Source organism: Phyllobates terribilis, unplaced genomic scaffold, assembly GCF_046119375.1.
Source record: "Phyllobates terribilis strain yellow unplaced genomic scaffold, ASM4611937v1 Scaffold_4__5_contigs__length_816908805, whole genome shotgun sequence".
In the NCBI taxonomy this organism is placed as follows: domain Eukaryota; kingdom Metazoa; phylum Chordata; class Amphibia; order Anura; family Dendrobatidae; genus Phyllobates; species Phyllobates terribilis.
In genome coordinates this window covers 83,209,571-83,224,589 of record NW_027362764.1, presented here as the reverse complement: position 1 = coordinate 83,224,589, position 15,019 = coordinate 83,209,571, and the positions used below count along the sequence as shown (strand labels likewise).

At 44.0% G+C, this 15,019-nt stretch overlaps 1 protein-coding gene across 7 annotated transcripts in view; it reads right to left on the bottom strand.

Annotated features, from left to right (window-relative positions):
* Positions 1 to 14,218, bottom strand: part of LOC141265032 (mycolipanoate synthase-like) — a 116,180-nt gene extending 101,962 nt beyond the window's left edge. The window contains exons 1-3 of one of the 7 annotated variants that reach the window (XM_073677576.1): positions 14,039 to 14,218; positions 8,557 to 8,629; positions 6,764 to 6,859 (exon numbers count right to left, since the gene is read on the bottom strand). Coding sequence is in view for 3 of the 7 variants with exons in the window: in XM_073677572.1 (XP_073533673.1) it covers positions 8,557 to 8,629; positions 11,449 to 11,460 (85 nt within the window). In the remaining 4 variants the exon portion in view is untranslated. The other 6 variants (XM_073677575.1, XM_073677578.1, XM_073677579.1 and 3 more) reach the window with 6 other exon arrangements.
* Positions 14,219 to 15,019: the final 801 nt, after the last annotated feature.

The following is a 15,019-nucleotide window of genomic DNA, read 5'->3' as shown; positions in this document are numbered from 1 at the left end:
CATTGGATAGACTGGGACTGGTGTATATACTTCGCATAGGAGACACTTAGACTGCTGCGTGTATATACAGTGGGGGGAATAAGTATTTGATCCACTGCTGTTTTTGTAAGTTTGCCCACTGACAAAGACATGAACAGTCTATAATTTTAAGGGTAGGTCAGTTTTAACATTGAGAGATAGAATATCCCCCCCCAAAAAATCAAGAAAATCACATTGTATAAATTAGATCCTTTTTTTGCATTTTGCAGTGAGAAATAAGTATTTGATCCCTGTGGCAAACAACACTTAATACTTGGTAGCAAAACCCTTGTTGGCAAGCACAGCAGTCAGACGTTTTTTGTAGTTGATGATGAGGGTTGCACACATGTCAGGAGGAATTTTGGTCCATTCGTCTTTGCAGATCATCTCTAAATCATTAAGATTTTGAGGCTCTCCCTTGGCAACTTGGAGCCTCAACTCCCTCCATAAGTTTTCTATGGGATTAAGGTCTGGAGACTGGTTAGGCCACTCCATAACCTTACTGTGCTTCTTTTTGAGCCACTCCTTTGTTGTGTTGGCTGTATGTTTTGGGTCATTGTCTTGCTGGAAGACCCAGCCACGACCCATCTTCAATGCTTTTACTGAGGGAAGGAGGTTGCTGGCCAAAATCTTGCGATGCATGACCCCATCCATCTTCCCTTCAGTACGGTGCAGTCATCATATCCCCTTTGCAGAAAAGCACCCCCAAAGTATAATGTTTCCCCCCACCATGATTCACGGTTGGGACGATGTTCTTAGAGTTGTTCTAATCCTTCTTCTTCCTTCAAACATGGAGAGTTGAGTTAGTGCCACATAGCTCAATTTTTGTCTCATCTGACCACAGCACCTTCTCCTAATAACTCACAGAATCATCCAGGTGTTCATTGACAAACTTCAGATGGGCCTGCACATGTGCCTTCTTGAGCAGGGGGACCTTGCGGGCACTGCAGGATTTTAAACTTTTAAGGTGTAATGTGTTACCAATGGTTTTCTTGGTGACTGTGGTCCCAGCTGCCTGGAGATCATTAATAAGTTTCCCCTCGTGTAGTTTTAGGCTGATCTCTCACCTTTCTCATGATCAAGGATACCCCACGAGGTGAGATTTTGCATGGTAACCCAGATCGATGTCGACTGACAGTCATTTTGTATTTCTTTCATTTTCTTACTATTGCACTAACAGTTGTCTCCTTCTAAGCCAGCATCTTTCTTATGGTTTTGTAGCCCATTCCAGCTTTGTGCAGATCTATGATCTTGTCCCTGACTTCCTTAGAAAGCTCTTTGGTCTTGCCCATGTTGTAGAGGTTAGACTGATTAATTGAGTCTGTGGACTGGAGTCTTTTATACAGGTGACTATGTAAGACTGCTGTCTTTAATGCAGGTAACGAGTTGATTAGGAACATCTAACTGGTCTGTAGAAGCCAGAACTCATAATGGTTTGTTGGGGATCAAATACTTATTTGTCAATGCAAAATGCAAAAAAAAATATCTAATTTATACAATGTGATTTTCTTGATTTTTTTGGATATTCTATCTCTCGATGTTAAAATTAACCTACCCTTAAAATTACAGACTGTTCATGTCTTTGTCAGTGGGCAAACTTACAAAAACAGCAAAAGATCAGATACTCATTTCCCCCACTGTATATAGATATATATATATATATATATATATATATATATATATATATATATATATATATATATATATACACTGCTCAAAAAATAAAGGGAACACTCAAATAACACATCCTAGATCTGAATGAATGAAATATTCTCATTGAATACTTTGTTCTGTACAAAGTTGAATGTGCTGACAACAAAATCACACAAAAATCATCAATGGAAATCAAATTTATTAACCAATGGAGGCCTGGATTTGGAGTCACCCCCAAAATTAAATTGGAAAAACACACTACAGGCTGATCCAACTTTGATGTAATGTACTTAAAACAAGTCAAAATGAGGCTCAGTATTGTGTGTGGCCTCCACTTGCCTGTATGACCTCCCTACAACGCCTGGGCATGCTCCTGATGAGGTTGCGGATGGTCTCCTGTGGGATCTCCCAGACCTGGACTAAAGCATCCGCCAACTCCTGGACAGTTTGTGGTGCAACGTGACATTGGTGGATGGAGGGAGACATGATGTCCCAGATGTGCTCAATCGGATTCAGGTCTGGGGAACGGGCGGGCCAGTCCATAGCTTCAATGCCTTCATCTTGCAGGAGCTGCTGACACCCTCCAGCCACATGAGGTCTGGCATTGTCCTGCATTAGGAGGAACCCAGGGCCAACTGCACCAGCATATGGTCTCACAAGGGGTCTGAGGACCTCATCTCGGTACCTAATGGCAGTCAGGCTGTTATGTTCTGCTACCAAAGCTAAGGAAAGAGAGGAGATCTGTCCCTACTATAGGACTCAGCTGAATCCCTACGATGTAACAGGGAACCTGATCCTGCCATCAGACCTGCTAAAGTCCTAATCTAGTCTGTACGGAGACCTATAGATGTGGGGAGGGAATCCCTACAAGTACTAAGGACTGGGAGGAATATGGGACACCTCCTAACAGAAATAGTAGCAGACAGACGAACAAACAAAATAGATAGAACATAGAGGTCCGTAGACCAAGCAAACTAACAGAGCTAGATAAAGAGCACAGGCTAGCTAGAAAGTAGATATACAATGAAGTCCAGCAAAGCCAGAAGGGCGGAGCAGGATTAAATAGGCCAACAAGGTCATGTGACCAGCAAAGGAAAAAAAACCTAACAGCAAGGTTCTAACAGTACCCCCCCTTCTAAGAGGATCCTCCGGATCCCCTAGGACCAGGCTTATCAGGAAATCTCCTGTGAAACGCTCTGATAAGTCTGGACGCGGAAACATCATCTGACCTCACCCAAGAGTTATCCTCGGGTCCGAAACCTTTCCAGGCCACAAGATACTGCAAACTACCTCTATACCGTCTAGAGTCAAGGATGCGAGAAATTTCATATTCCCCGTCCTCCACCACCGGAGGAACAGAGGCAGAGGCGTCACCATCCGACACAACAGCTTTTTTTAACAGAGAGACATGAAAGACCGGATTAATTCTCCAGGAGGTAGGAACCTCCAACCTAACAGCAGATTGATTGACAACCTGAAGCACCTTAAAGGGCCCTACAAACTTGGGACCCAATTTCTTAGAAGGAATCCTCAACCGCAGATTCCTAGAGGACAACCAAACCATGTCACCAACAGCGAACAAAACTTCCTGTCGTTTCCTATCAAAGTAGTCTTTAGATTTTCTGTTGGCCTCCTGAAGATTACCACGCACATCCGTCCAAACTCTTTCCAAATCACCGGAAAAATTCTCCTCCTCAGGCACGGCAGATCCCAACTTGGAGAACGACCCAAACGACGGATGTCTCCCAGAACAACAAAAAAAAGGCGAACAACCAGCAGAAGAAGATGTATGATTGTTCAGAGCAAATTCGGCAAGTAGCAGAAACTCAGACCACCCCTCTTGATTGTCTGCCACAAAACAACGCAAGAACTGCTCAACATCCTGGTTTTTCCTTTCTGTCTGGCCATTAGATTCAGGATGATATCCGGACGAAAACGACAAATGAATTCCCAACCTGTCACAAAAGGCACGCCAAAAACGAGCCACGAACTGAGGACCCCTATCAGAAACAATGTCAGTAGGAACGCCATGAAGTCTGACAATTTCCTTGACAAAGGCCTTAGCGAGAGTTTTAGCGCAGGGCAGTTTGACGAAGGGAACCAAGTGACACATCTTGCTAAAACGGTCCACGACCACCCAGATGACAGTAAAACCCTCAGAGGGGGGAAGGTCAGTTATAAAGTCCATAGCCAAATGTGTCCAAGGAGCACTGGGGACCTCCAAAGGACAAAGTAACCCCGCAGCAGGAGTATGTGAGGACTTAGATCTAGCACATATAGTACATTGGCGCACCCACTTAATGACTTCCTTCTGCCATCCAGGCCACCAAAAACTGCGACCCACCAGTCTCTTGGTCTCAGAGATTCCGGGATGACCTGCCAACCGAGATTCGTGACACTCAACAAACAAATCTCTCCTAAAGGTCCCAGGCACAAACAACCTCCCATGAGGAGTGTTAGATGGGGCATTCTCCTGAGCTTTAAGAATCTCATCTTCCAAAACGGAGTCTAAAGCAGCTATCACAACACCTTCTTGTAAAATGTTTTCCTCTTTCTCAGCACCGACTATGGGAGAAAAACTGCGAGACAAGGCATCCGCCTTAACATTCTTAGTACCAGGGATGTAAGTAACGGAGAAATTAAACCGCGAGAAAAACAGTGCCCACCTAGCCTGACGGGCATTCAGGCGCTTGGCAGCATCAAGATATATCAGATTTTTATGATCCGTAAGAACCTGAACGGGAAATTCCGCACCTTCCAAGAAGTGGCGCCAGTGTTCAAATGCGAGTTTAATAGCCAATAATTCCCGATTACCAATATCGTAATTCAATTCAGTCTCCGAAAATTTTTTTGAAAAAAAGGCACAGGGATGTAATCCATCCCCGTTATCCTGAGACAATACTGCGCCAACCCCCACAGAGGAAGCATCAACCTCAACCAAAAACGGCCTAGTAACATCAGGCTGCATAAGGATGGGAGCAGAGGTGAACCTCTCCTTGAGATACACAAAAGCTTCAATGGCCTCAGAAGACCACTGAACCGCATCAGCATCTTTCCTGGTGAGATCAGTCAGAGGTTTGACAATACTAGAAAAATTTTTTATGAATTTTCTATAGTAATTGGCGAAACCCAAAAACCTCTGTATCGATTTCAAACCAATAGGCCTAGGCCATTCCTGCACAGCCTGAACCTTAACCGGATCCATCTCAAAACCTTTGCTGGAGATAATGTAGCCCAAAAAACTAATTCTCTGTACAGCGAACTCACATTTCTCCAGCTTAGCAAAAAGCGAATTGTCCATTAATAACTGTAATACCTCACGCACGCTCCGCCAATGAGACTCCAGATCTGGCGAATAAATCAAAATGTCATCCAAATACACAACCACATTTTTACCGATCAAAGGTCTAAGGATGTCATTAATCAGATTCTGAAAAAATGCAGGAGCATTAGTAAGACCAAAAGGCATAACCAGATTCTCAAAATGACCCACAGGAGTGTTAAAAGCAGTCTTCCATTCATCACCCTCCTTCATGCGCAACAGATTGTATGCCCCCTTAAGGTCAATTTTAGAGAACCACTTGGCCCCCAATAACTGGTTAAACAGATCAGGAATCAATGGCAGTGGGTAAGGATTGCGTACCGTAATTTTGTTAATCTCACGAAAATCCAGACAAGGACGTAAACCGCCGTCCTTTTTTTTTACAAAAAAAAATCCAACCGCCACAGGAGACTTAGAGGGCCTAATGTGACCGGCGGCCAAACTTGTCTGTATGTATTCCTCCAAAGCCTTCCTCTCAGGAATAGTAAGGTTAAATAAACGACTTTTAGGAAGAATCGCTCCAGGGACAAATTCAATAGAACAATCATAGTCTCTATGGGGAGGCAAAACCTGCGATTCCTTCTCAGAAAAAACTCTCCAAAAATCCTGAATAGGAACAGGCAATTCTCCCCTATCCAAAGCTGCAATACGCCCGTTACAACACTTGTCATAACATTTATGGCTCCAGGATTTAATTTCACTGGTAGACCAATCCAGTACAGGATTGTGAAATTTTAACCAGGGCAAACCCAATATTACTGGAGAAGGCAAGTTATTCAACACTACCAAATCCAATTTCTCATGGTGAACACCATTAATAGTGAGAGGAAATTCACTGACCTTGAGAGTAATATTCTTCAAAGGGGAGCCATCCACAGAAACCACAGCAATGGGGGATGATAAAGGTTCAGGTTTTAAATTGAGTTTTTCCACAAATCCCCCATCAATTACATTCAGTGTAGACCCGCAATCAACAAACACCCGAAATTCCATTAATTTTTCCTGAGCAATCGTGGAAGCAGCTAAAAATATACCCTTGGAATTTAAACAGGCAATACGGGCGTGACTGACCATTTTTTTTTCTTTCTTCATACGAAGCTCACAGCCTTTAATCAAATGACCAGATTTTCCGCAATAGAAACACAAGCCTTCCGAAAAACGACGGTCTTTTTCTTGAGAGCGAGGTGCCACCGGTCCAATCTCCATCGGTTCACCACTGTTAGTACACACATTATCATAACCAGAAACTGACATAGCAGAGGATTTGCTCTCATTAACCCTAGCACGCAGTCTTCTATCCACCCGTATAGCTAATTGCATAGCCTGTTGCAAATCCTCAGGTGTAGGATAAGCAATTAGCAGGTCTTTAACCCTTTCACTGAGCCCAGCAAGAAATAGACTTTTCAGAGCAGAATCGTTCCACCCTGTTTGAGTGGACCAACCACGAAAATGAGTACAATATTTTTCCACATTACCTGATCCTTGTTTTAAACGTCTCAACTCAGTCTCAGCTGATGCCACACGGTCAGGATCATCATATAATAATCCTAAAGCAGAAAAAAAACTATCCACTGATCTGAAGCATGTATCACTAGGTTGCAAAGAAAAGGCCCACTCCTGAGGCTCTTTGCGCAAAAGTGACATTATGAACCCTACGCGCTGGGATTCATCCCCAGAGGACTTGGGTCTCAAACGAAAATACAATAAGCAAGCATTTTTAAATGAAAAAAATTCTCGATGTTCACCAAAAAATAAATCCGGCAAACATACCTTAGGCTCCAAGAAATATGCTCCAGGACAGTTACTCACGTGCAGACGGAGCTCGGCCACTTCCAGAGAGAGTCCCTGCAGGTGTTTAGCCAAATCCTGAACCGACACCATGATGGAACAAAAAAAAAAAAAAAAATCTTTCCTTAGAGAATTTGCAGGCTGGACTTACTGTTATGTTCTGCTACCAAAGCTAAGGAAAGAGAGGAGATCTGTCCCTACTATAGGACTCAGCTGAATCCCTACGATGTAACAGGGAACCTGATCCTGCGATCAGACCTGCTAAAGTCCTAATCTAGTCTGTACGGAGACCTATAGATGTGGGGAGGGAATCCCTACAAGTACTAAGGACTGGGAGGAATATGGGACACCTCCTAACAGAAATAGTAGCAGACAGACGAACAAACAAAATAGATAGAACATAGAGGTCCGTAGACCAAGCAAACTAACAGAGCTAGATACAGAGCACAGGCTAGCTAGAAAGTAGATATACAATGAAGTCCAGCAAAGCCAGAAGGGCGGAGCAGGATTAAATAGGCCAACAAGGTCATGTGACCAGCAAAGGAAAAAAAACCTAACAGCAAGGTTCTAACACAGGCTACCTCTGGTGAGCACATGGAGGGCTGTGCGACCTTCCAAAGAAATGCCACCCTACACCATTACTGATCCATTGCCAAACTGGTCATACTGAAGGATGTTGCAGGCAGCAGATCACTCTCCACGGCGCCTCCAGACTCTGTCACGTCTGTCACATGTACTCAGTGTGAACCTGCTTTCATCTGTGAAGAGCATAGGGTGCCAGTGGTGACTTTGCCAATCCTGGTGTTTTGTGGCAAATGCCAAGCGTTCTGCACAGTGTTGGGCTGTGAGCACAACCCCCATCTGTGGACGTCGGGCCCTTATACCGTCCTCATGGAGTCGGTTTCTAACCGTTTGCACAGACACATGCACATTTGTGGCCTGCTGGAGGTCATTTTGCAGGGCTCTGGCAGTGCTCCTCCTGTTGCTCCTTGCACAAAGACGGAAGTAGCGGTCCTGCTGCTGGGTTGTTGCCCTCCTACGGCCCTCTCCACGTCTCCTGGTGTACTTGTCTGTCTCCTGGTAGCTCCTCCAGCCTCTGGACACTACGCTGACAGACACAGCAAACCTTCTTGCCACAGCTCACATTGATGTGCCATCCTGGATGAGCTGCACTACCTGAGCAACTTCTGTGGGTTGTAGAGTCTGTCTCATGCTACCACGAGTGTGAAAGCACAACCAACATTCAAAAGTCACCAAAACATCAGCCAGAAAGCATTGGTACTGAGATGTGGTCTGTGGTCCCCACCTGCTGAACCACTCCTTTATTGAGTGTGTCTTGATAATTGCCAATAATTTCCATCTATTGTCTATTCCATTTGCACAACAGCATGTGAAATTGATTGTCAATCAGTGTTGCTTCCTAAGTGGACAGTTTGATTTCACAGAAGTTTGATTTACCTGGAGTTATATTCTGTTGTTTAAGTGTTCCCTTTATTTTTTTTAGCAGTGTGTGTGTGTATATATACACTGGCAGAGCGCACTAACTCCACTCGCAAAGAACTTCCTGACGCTGGCATTCTTCATTGCATGCACTGCTGCGCTCACTTTAAGGATGAATTAAATGGCGGCTTGCAAAATGGGGCCGGGGCAGGAGGAAATGAAATTGCAGGCCATAAACAGCCCGTGAGTCAGTAGTTCCCCACCCCAGCAGTAAATTATCAATGATTTTTTGGGAATATCCCTTTAAATTGTAAACCATGGTTTATAATACTCACCTCCAGGGAAATTGCATCCTATGCCAACAACTGCTATGTGATCTTCTGCCTCCTCCATCCTGATCCTTGAGTTCTAAAAAAAAAAAATAGATAGAAGCACGGGTCTTATGATGGAAAGCAATTACTATTTCTACCATTTTGCTGAACAGATTTTTTTCGTATCTAAGTTGATAAATGTTAGTGCAATGCATCGTTTCAAGAAATTCTTAGAAAAATAAGTTCTGCTTTTATGCTAACATTGTACACTTTTTTAGTTCCCACTGTCAAAAGGTATGTTTAATTTAAATTGTCCTTGCGCTGAAAGTATATTATTGGATATAATAATACTCACATACTAATGTGTATTTGTACCATACTTTAAGTGAATATCCACTTTTTATCACATTAACATTTCTAGGGCTTAATTTTTTTGCTAAGGTTTTTTTTTCTGATATTGAGTTTCAAGTCTTGTTCATGTAGATATAAGGTTAAAAAATTATTAAAGATTTGCTATTATTTTTTACATGTTATTTTTCTCTTAATTGCAAGTAAATTGGTGAGGATCTGGGTTGTTGAGATACTCACTGATTGCTGAAAAATCCCCCAAGAAGTGCACAGCTCAGGAGCGCACAACTTTTGGCACATACTGTATTTTTCAGACTATAAGATGCACTTTTTTCCTCCAAAATTTTGGAGAAAAGTGGGGGGTGCGTCTTATAGTCCGATATACATAAATACAGTGGTTGTTAGTGGTAGGCAGGGCTGGCGTCAGTACCCGGGCAAGTGCCGAGGCCCTGAATATCCTGCATGGGGCATTATATGGGGGGGAGTGACATCCTGCATGGGGCATTATAAGAGGGGGGGTGACATCCTGTATGGGGTATTATAAGGAGGGGTGACATCCTGCATGGGGCATTATAAGGGGGGGTAACATCCTGCATGGGACATTATAAGGGGGGGTGACATAATGCATGCGGCATAATAAGGGGGGTGACATCCTGCATGGGGCATTATAAGGGGGGAACGGCCTGAGTGGGACATTATAAGGGGGGGAACAGCCTGCATGAGGCATTATGTGGGGGGAGCAGCCTCCATTTGGAGCGTTTTATGGGGGCCAGTATCCTGTATGGATCATTTTATGGGGGCCAGTATTCTGTATGGAGCGATTCGCCGGTTTCTGAGCTATTGTGGAATTTACAATAGATATCGGTCATGTAATGTAAGTGAAATCTTCGGCATTGTACTATATATATATATTTCTCTGCGGTATCTGTGCATCATGAATCGTGGTATGTGTTAAAGGGGCCCACTGAGACTCTTTCGCCCAGGGCCCACAAAAACCTGGAGCCGGTCCTGGTGGTGGTGGGTGTGGGGGAAGCTATATCAGTGGTGAAGCGGGGCACAGGAGGAAGCAGCCACCTGCTGCAGTCTATACTGTGTCTGCTACTAAAGAAAATGAATATTTAGTGCTCCCCACGCCCATGGGAGTGGGAAGCAGTGAATATTCATTTTCCTTAATAGTTGGCACACTGTGCCTGCAGTTGGGCTCCTGGTATGTATGGCACCCTTCATCCCTGTATGTATGCCCCCCCTCATCCCTGTATGTATGGTCCCCCTCATCCTGGTATGCTTGGCACCCCCTGATCCCATCGCGCTGCACAGAAAAAAAATAAACAATTATATTCCCCTCCTCTCTCCTCCAGCGCTGTGTCCCGCTCTGTGCCGGAATAGTCACTGCTCTCCACGCCGGGACTGTGTTCGTGGGGAGCAGTGACCATTCATTCTCCCTAATAGCTCGCACACTGTAGCCGCAGTGCGGCTCCTGCTGCGCTTGGCTGTCAGCGTGCCTGCTATTAAAGACCATGAATATTCACTACTCCCATGGATGTGGTGAATATTCATGGTCTTTAATAGCGGGCACACTGACAGAGCACAGCAGGAGCCGCGCTGTGGCTACAGTGTGTGCGCTATTAGGGAGAATGAATAGTCACTGCTCCCCACGAACGCAGTCCCGGCATGAGGAGCAGTGACTATTCTAGCACAGAGTGGAACACAGTGTTGGAGGAGAGAGGAGGTGAGTATAATTGTTTATTTTTTTATGTGCAGCGCAACGGGGATCAGGGGGTGCCAAGCATTCCAGGATGAGGGGGGCCATACATACAGGGATGAAGGGGGCCATACATACAGAGATGAGGGGGGCCATACATGCAGGGATGAGGCATGAGGGGGGTCAAACATAAGGGATGAAGGGTTCCATACATACCAGGATGAGGGAGGCCATACATACAGGGATGAAGGGTGCTATACATACCAGGAAGAGGAATGAAGGTGCCATACATACCAAGAAGAGGGACGAAGGTGCCATACATACCAGGATGGTTGTAAGGGGGGCATACATACCAGGATGAAGGGTGCCATACATACCAGGAAGAGGGATGAGGGGGGTCATGCATACCAGGAAGGGGGATTGGGGTGCCATGCATATCAGGATGGGAATGAGGGCCACGTATAAAAGGAAGGAGGGGGCCATATATACAATGATGGGGGATAGTAACATAATTGGGGGACATTACCCATATAAGCAGACCCCCTCCCCCTTAACAGGGCATCATGACCACATTTTTTGCTTACATTTTTTTTTCTATTTTCCGCCTCTAAACCTAGGTGCGTCTTATAGTCCGAAAAATACGGTACATAGTGTAGTATGGATGCAGTAGAAAGATTAGGCTGTCTAGTGTATCTGTAACCCGCTCTGTGTGTGCATTGAAGCACGAGCTGTGCGTTTCTGACTCCAAAGCTGATCACCTTTCTAGGCGTTTTTGAGCACTTGTTGTGGGTTTCATGACCCCGACCCCCACCAATCTACTTGCAATAAAGAAATCAACTTCATATAAATAAGAGCAAATGACGCACCCCCTGGGCCATATTCTTTAGGGGAATACCCGGAGCCGGATCAGATGGGAGTTGTAGTCTTCCGAGTGGCTATGACCCGGTCCGTGCCCAGGGTGTCAAACTCAGTTGTATGTGGCAGTCCTACAGATGTTATTAAGTTCTTAATGTCGACTACGCCACCCGTTGTATTGCGGTCACTATGGCCGCCGCTGCAGCAGGGTCCGCTGAGGCTGATGGTATTGGTGCAGCTTTTGATAGTATAACCCCCAACGGGTGGGGTATAGCCTCAGGGGGTCAGGTGCAGAGGATGGGGGTTGTGGTGGTGCAGCATGGATGTTAAATGAAGACAGAGTCGGGTTGTGCAGTTTAGGGTATTTACTCACTGCTGATGTTCCGGTCACTCCAGCTTCAAGTGACCACCCGAGCCGTGCTGCGTCCACCAGGTCCTGGATTCAGCAAACCCCCAAACAAGTCCGGAGCGTGACCCTGAGCTCTCCTTCTGTCCTTTCCTCTGGCCGTCCCCACTAGTGATCCACCTAGGTCCAGCTCCCTCGGGCCTTCTGTTGGGACACCCTTGGCCTTGGGTTCCCTGACCCTCCACGTGGTATGCCTTCGGGGTGGATGTGGTGGGTGGCCGTGGCAGACGCTGCCCACGGCCTCCGGTCTCTGGCTAGGGTGTGCTTTTGCTCCCACCAGTTTGGGATCCGGTACCCTATTGCCGACTCTTCACCCGGGGATTGAATTTGGGTTCTCAGAGTCCTTTCTTTGCTCTCTCTGGGTCTTTCCTTCTCTGCTCCACTCTCTCTCTCCCTGGGGCTTCTCTGCTCCTCTTCCTCTGCTCTGCTCTGACAGACTGACCCTGTTCTTTGATGGTGCCCACCTTATATACACCCTCTATGTGTGAGCTCAGGCGACCAGCACCCAATGAGCTCCTATCTTTACCCAGGCTGCTCCCCCTATCTGCCCCTACACTACTTGGGATGTACCACCCCCCTCCCACTCCAGCCAGGAACAGACTCGGTCGTACCTGCACATTTCTAAGTGGGAGTACCGTCGGTCTGCTCCTCGGAAATGGGATGTGTGTAGTGCATGCAGCCTACCGAGCTCAGGTCCACACTCCATCCTTACCCGGGAGTGGAATATCACACCTCTGGGTTGAGGTGCAATACCCCTGTAGCAGCCGAATCCTCAGGGTGCTACACAAACGTTGAATTACTTTTTAAAGATAGAAAAAATTGTTTCAGCTGCCACTAGTGGGAGCTTATGAGCTTATTTTATACTGTGTCACCTCTGCTTTCAATATCAACATCCTATTCAAGAAAGTATGCCAGGGATTATTATGGCTATTCAACCCAGAAATGCATTTAAAAAAGATAGTGCCATTAATTCCACAGCACTTTACAGACATCATCATCACTGTCCCCATTGGGGCTCACAACCTAAATTCCCTATCAGTATGTCTTTGGAGTGTGGGAGTAAACCAGAGAACCCAGAGGAAACCCACGCAAACACGGGGAGAAGATCCTTGCAGATGTTGTGCTTGGTGGGATTTAAATCCAGGATCCCAGCGCTACAAGGCTGCAGTGCTAACCACTGCGCCACCACGCGGCCCTATATGTATATTTTAATTCTTTCCCATTTCCAGGTTCCCTAGTACTGTAATTTATAACATTGTTGTTATATTAGTGTGAAAACTACAATGCTAGAATTGCTGTTTATAAAAAAAAACAGAATATAAAGCAAGAAAATAATTAAGCATACTTCAAAATGGTATCAATGAAAATCTCAAATGATCTCTCAAATAACAAGTCCTCAAAGATTGAAAAGTCTCAAAATATGGCAACACAAAACCAAATGATATTTAAATGTAACTAGAAGTTCTTGGGCAAAAGAATTAAAGCTAAAAATATATATAAATGTGCTATTACCACAATCATACTAACCTGAAGTATAAAGTTATAATATCACTTATGCAAAGTGAACTCCTAAAAAATTGCACAATTGCCTTTCCATTCCTTCCTCCCCCCAAAAAGAACGATAATAGTTTTCCAACACAAGCTTACTACAAAATAATATCATTAAAAAATACACCTTGTACTTGCTACAACAGAAAAATTGAACAGCTATGATTCATGGAACACATTAATTAAAAAAAAAATTGCTGTGTCCTTAAAGGCCAAAATAGTTGCCCCTGAAGGGGTATGGATGTAGCCAGTAATATTTGCAGTGATGGACCAAAAAGAGGAATCATGATCAAGGAATTGATGCACAAAGTGCACTAGAGAGCTGCCTTTACTATGCAAGAATTAATCTATATTTATATAGCATAAAAATATCTTTAGCATAGGAACAGATCTTTATTTCTAAAAAAAACAGATTCAAAGTGTCATGCAACTTACTATTATTAAAATTATAAAACAATAAAAAATAGATTATCTTAACTTCCAGTAACTAATGTTTTTGCTAGAACTAGTTAAAAAGGTCATGTTTAACGTCAGTACACTTTTATTATTATGCGCATGTAAATTTCCAAATCAAATTATCGGTGTTATGGTACAACCTTTGTAAGAGAGACTTCAACAGCAAAAAAAACAGTACTCGGAATACTTACGTGCCTGGGATATTCAGTGAGTGAAAGTAAAACTAATGGGATTCCCTAATTTTGTACTTGCAATCCACCAGCCCATCCTTATTTTTGATAACTTGGGTTTTCTTACAAAAAGTACTGGCTGTGATAAAACATTTCAAAGTGCTGAGAGATAGATTTATATGACTTAATCTAGAAATGGAAAATGTCAAGTAGGGATGAGTATAACTTTGCCTTGTCTACGAATTAGCAAATATTGTTTTGTTTAATGATTCTGACTTCTTTGTTGGATTATAAACAGACTCCTGGACGTTCATTCTATTCTTTCATCACAGTCTTTTATTTCATAACCTTTTGACACGCTTCATCAAATATTAATGCGTTTTCATTACCACTAATCCTTCCTTTTACTTGGTGTACACAGTATTTTTAAGTTTCTAGAAGGATTTGTCACATATAGTTGCTTAGCTTTTTTACAGTCATTCATTTTCAGATGTTCTGGAGAGCTTACATTTTTACAGTGTGGTTGGAAATTACTTACAGTGCCTACAAGTAGTATTCAACCCCCTGCAGATTTAGCTGGTTTGATAAGATGCAAATAAGTTAGAGCCTTCAAACTGCAAACGAGAGTAGGTTTTATGAACAGAAGCATAAATCTTACAAACCAAAAAGTTATGTTGCTCAGTTGAATTTTATTAAATTTTAAACATAAAAGTGTGGGTCAATTATTATACAACCCCTATGTTTAATATTTTGTGGAATAACCCTTGTTTGCAATTACAGCTAATAATCGTCTTTTATAAGACCTGATCAGGCCGGCACAGGTCTGTGGAGTTATCTTGGCCCACTCCTCCATGCAGATCTTCTCCAAGTTATCTAGGTTCTTTGGGTGTCTCATGTGGACTTTATTCTTGAGCTCCTTCCACAAGTTTTCAATTGGGTTAAGGTCAGGAGACTGACTAGGCCACTCCAACACCTTGACTTTTTCCCTATTGAACCAGGCCT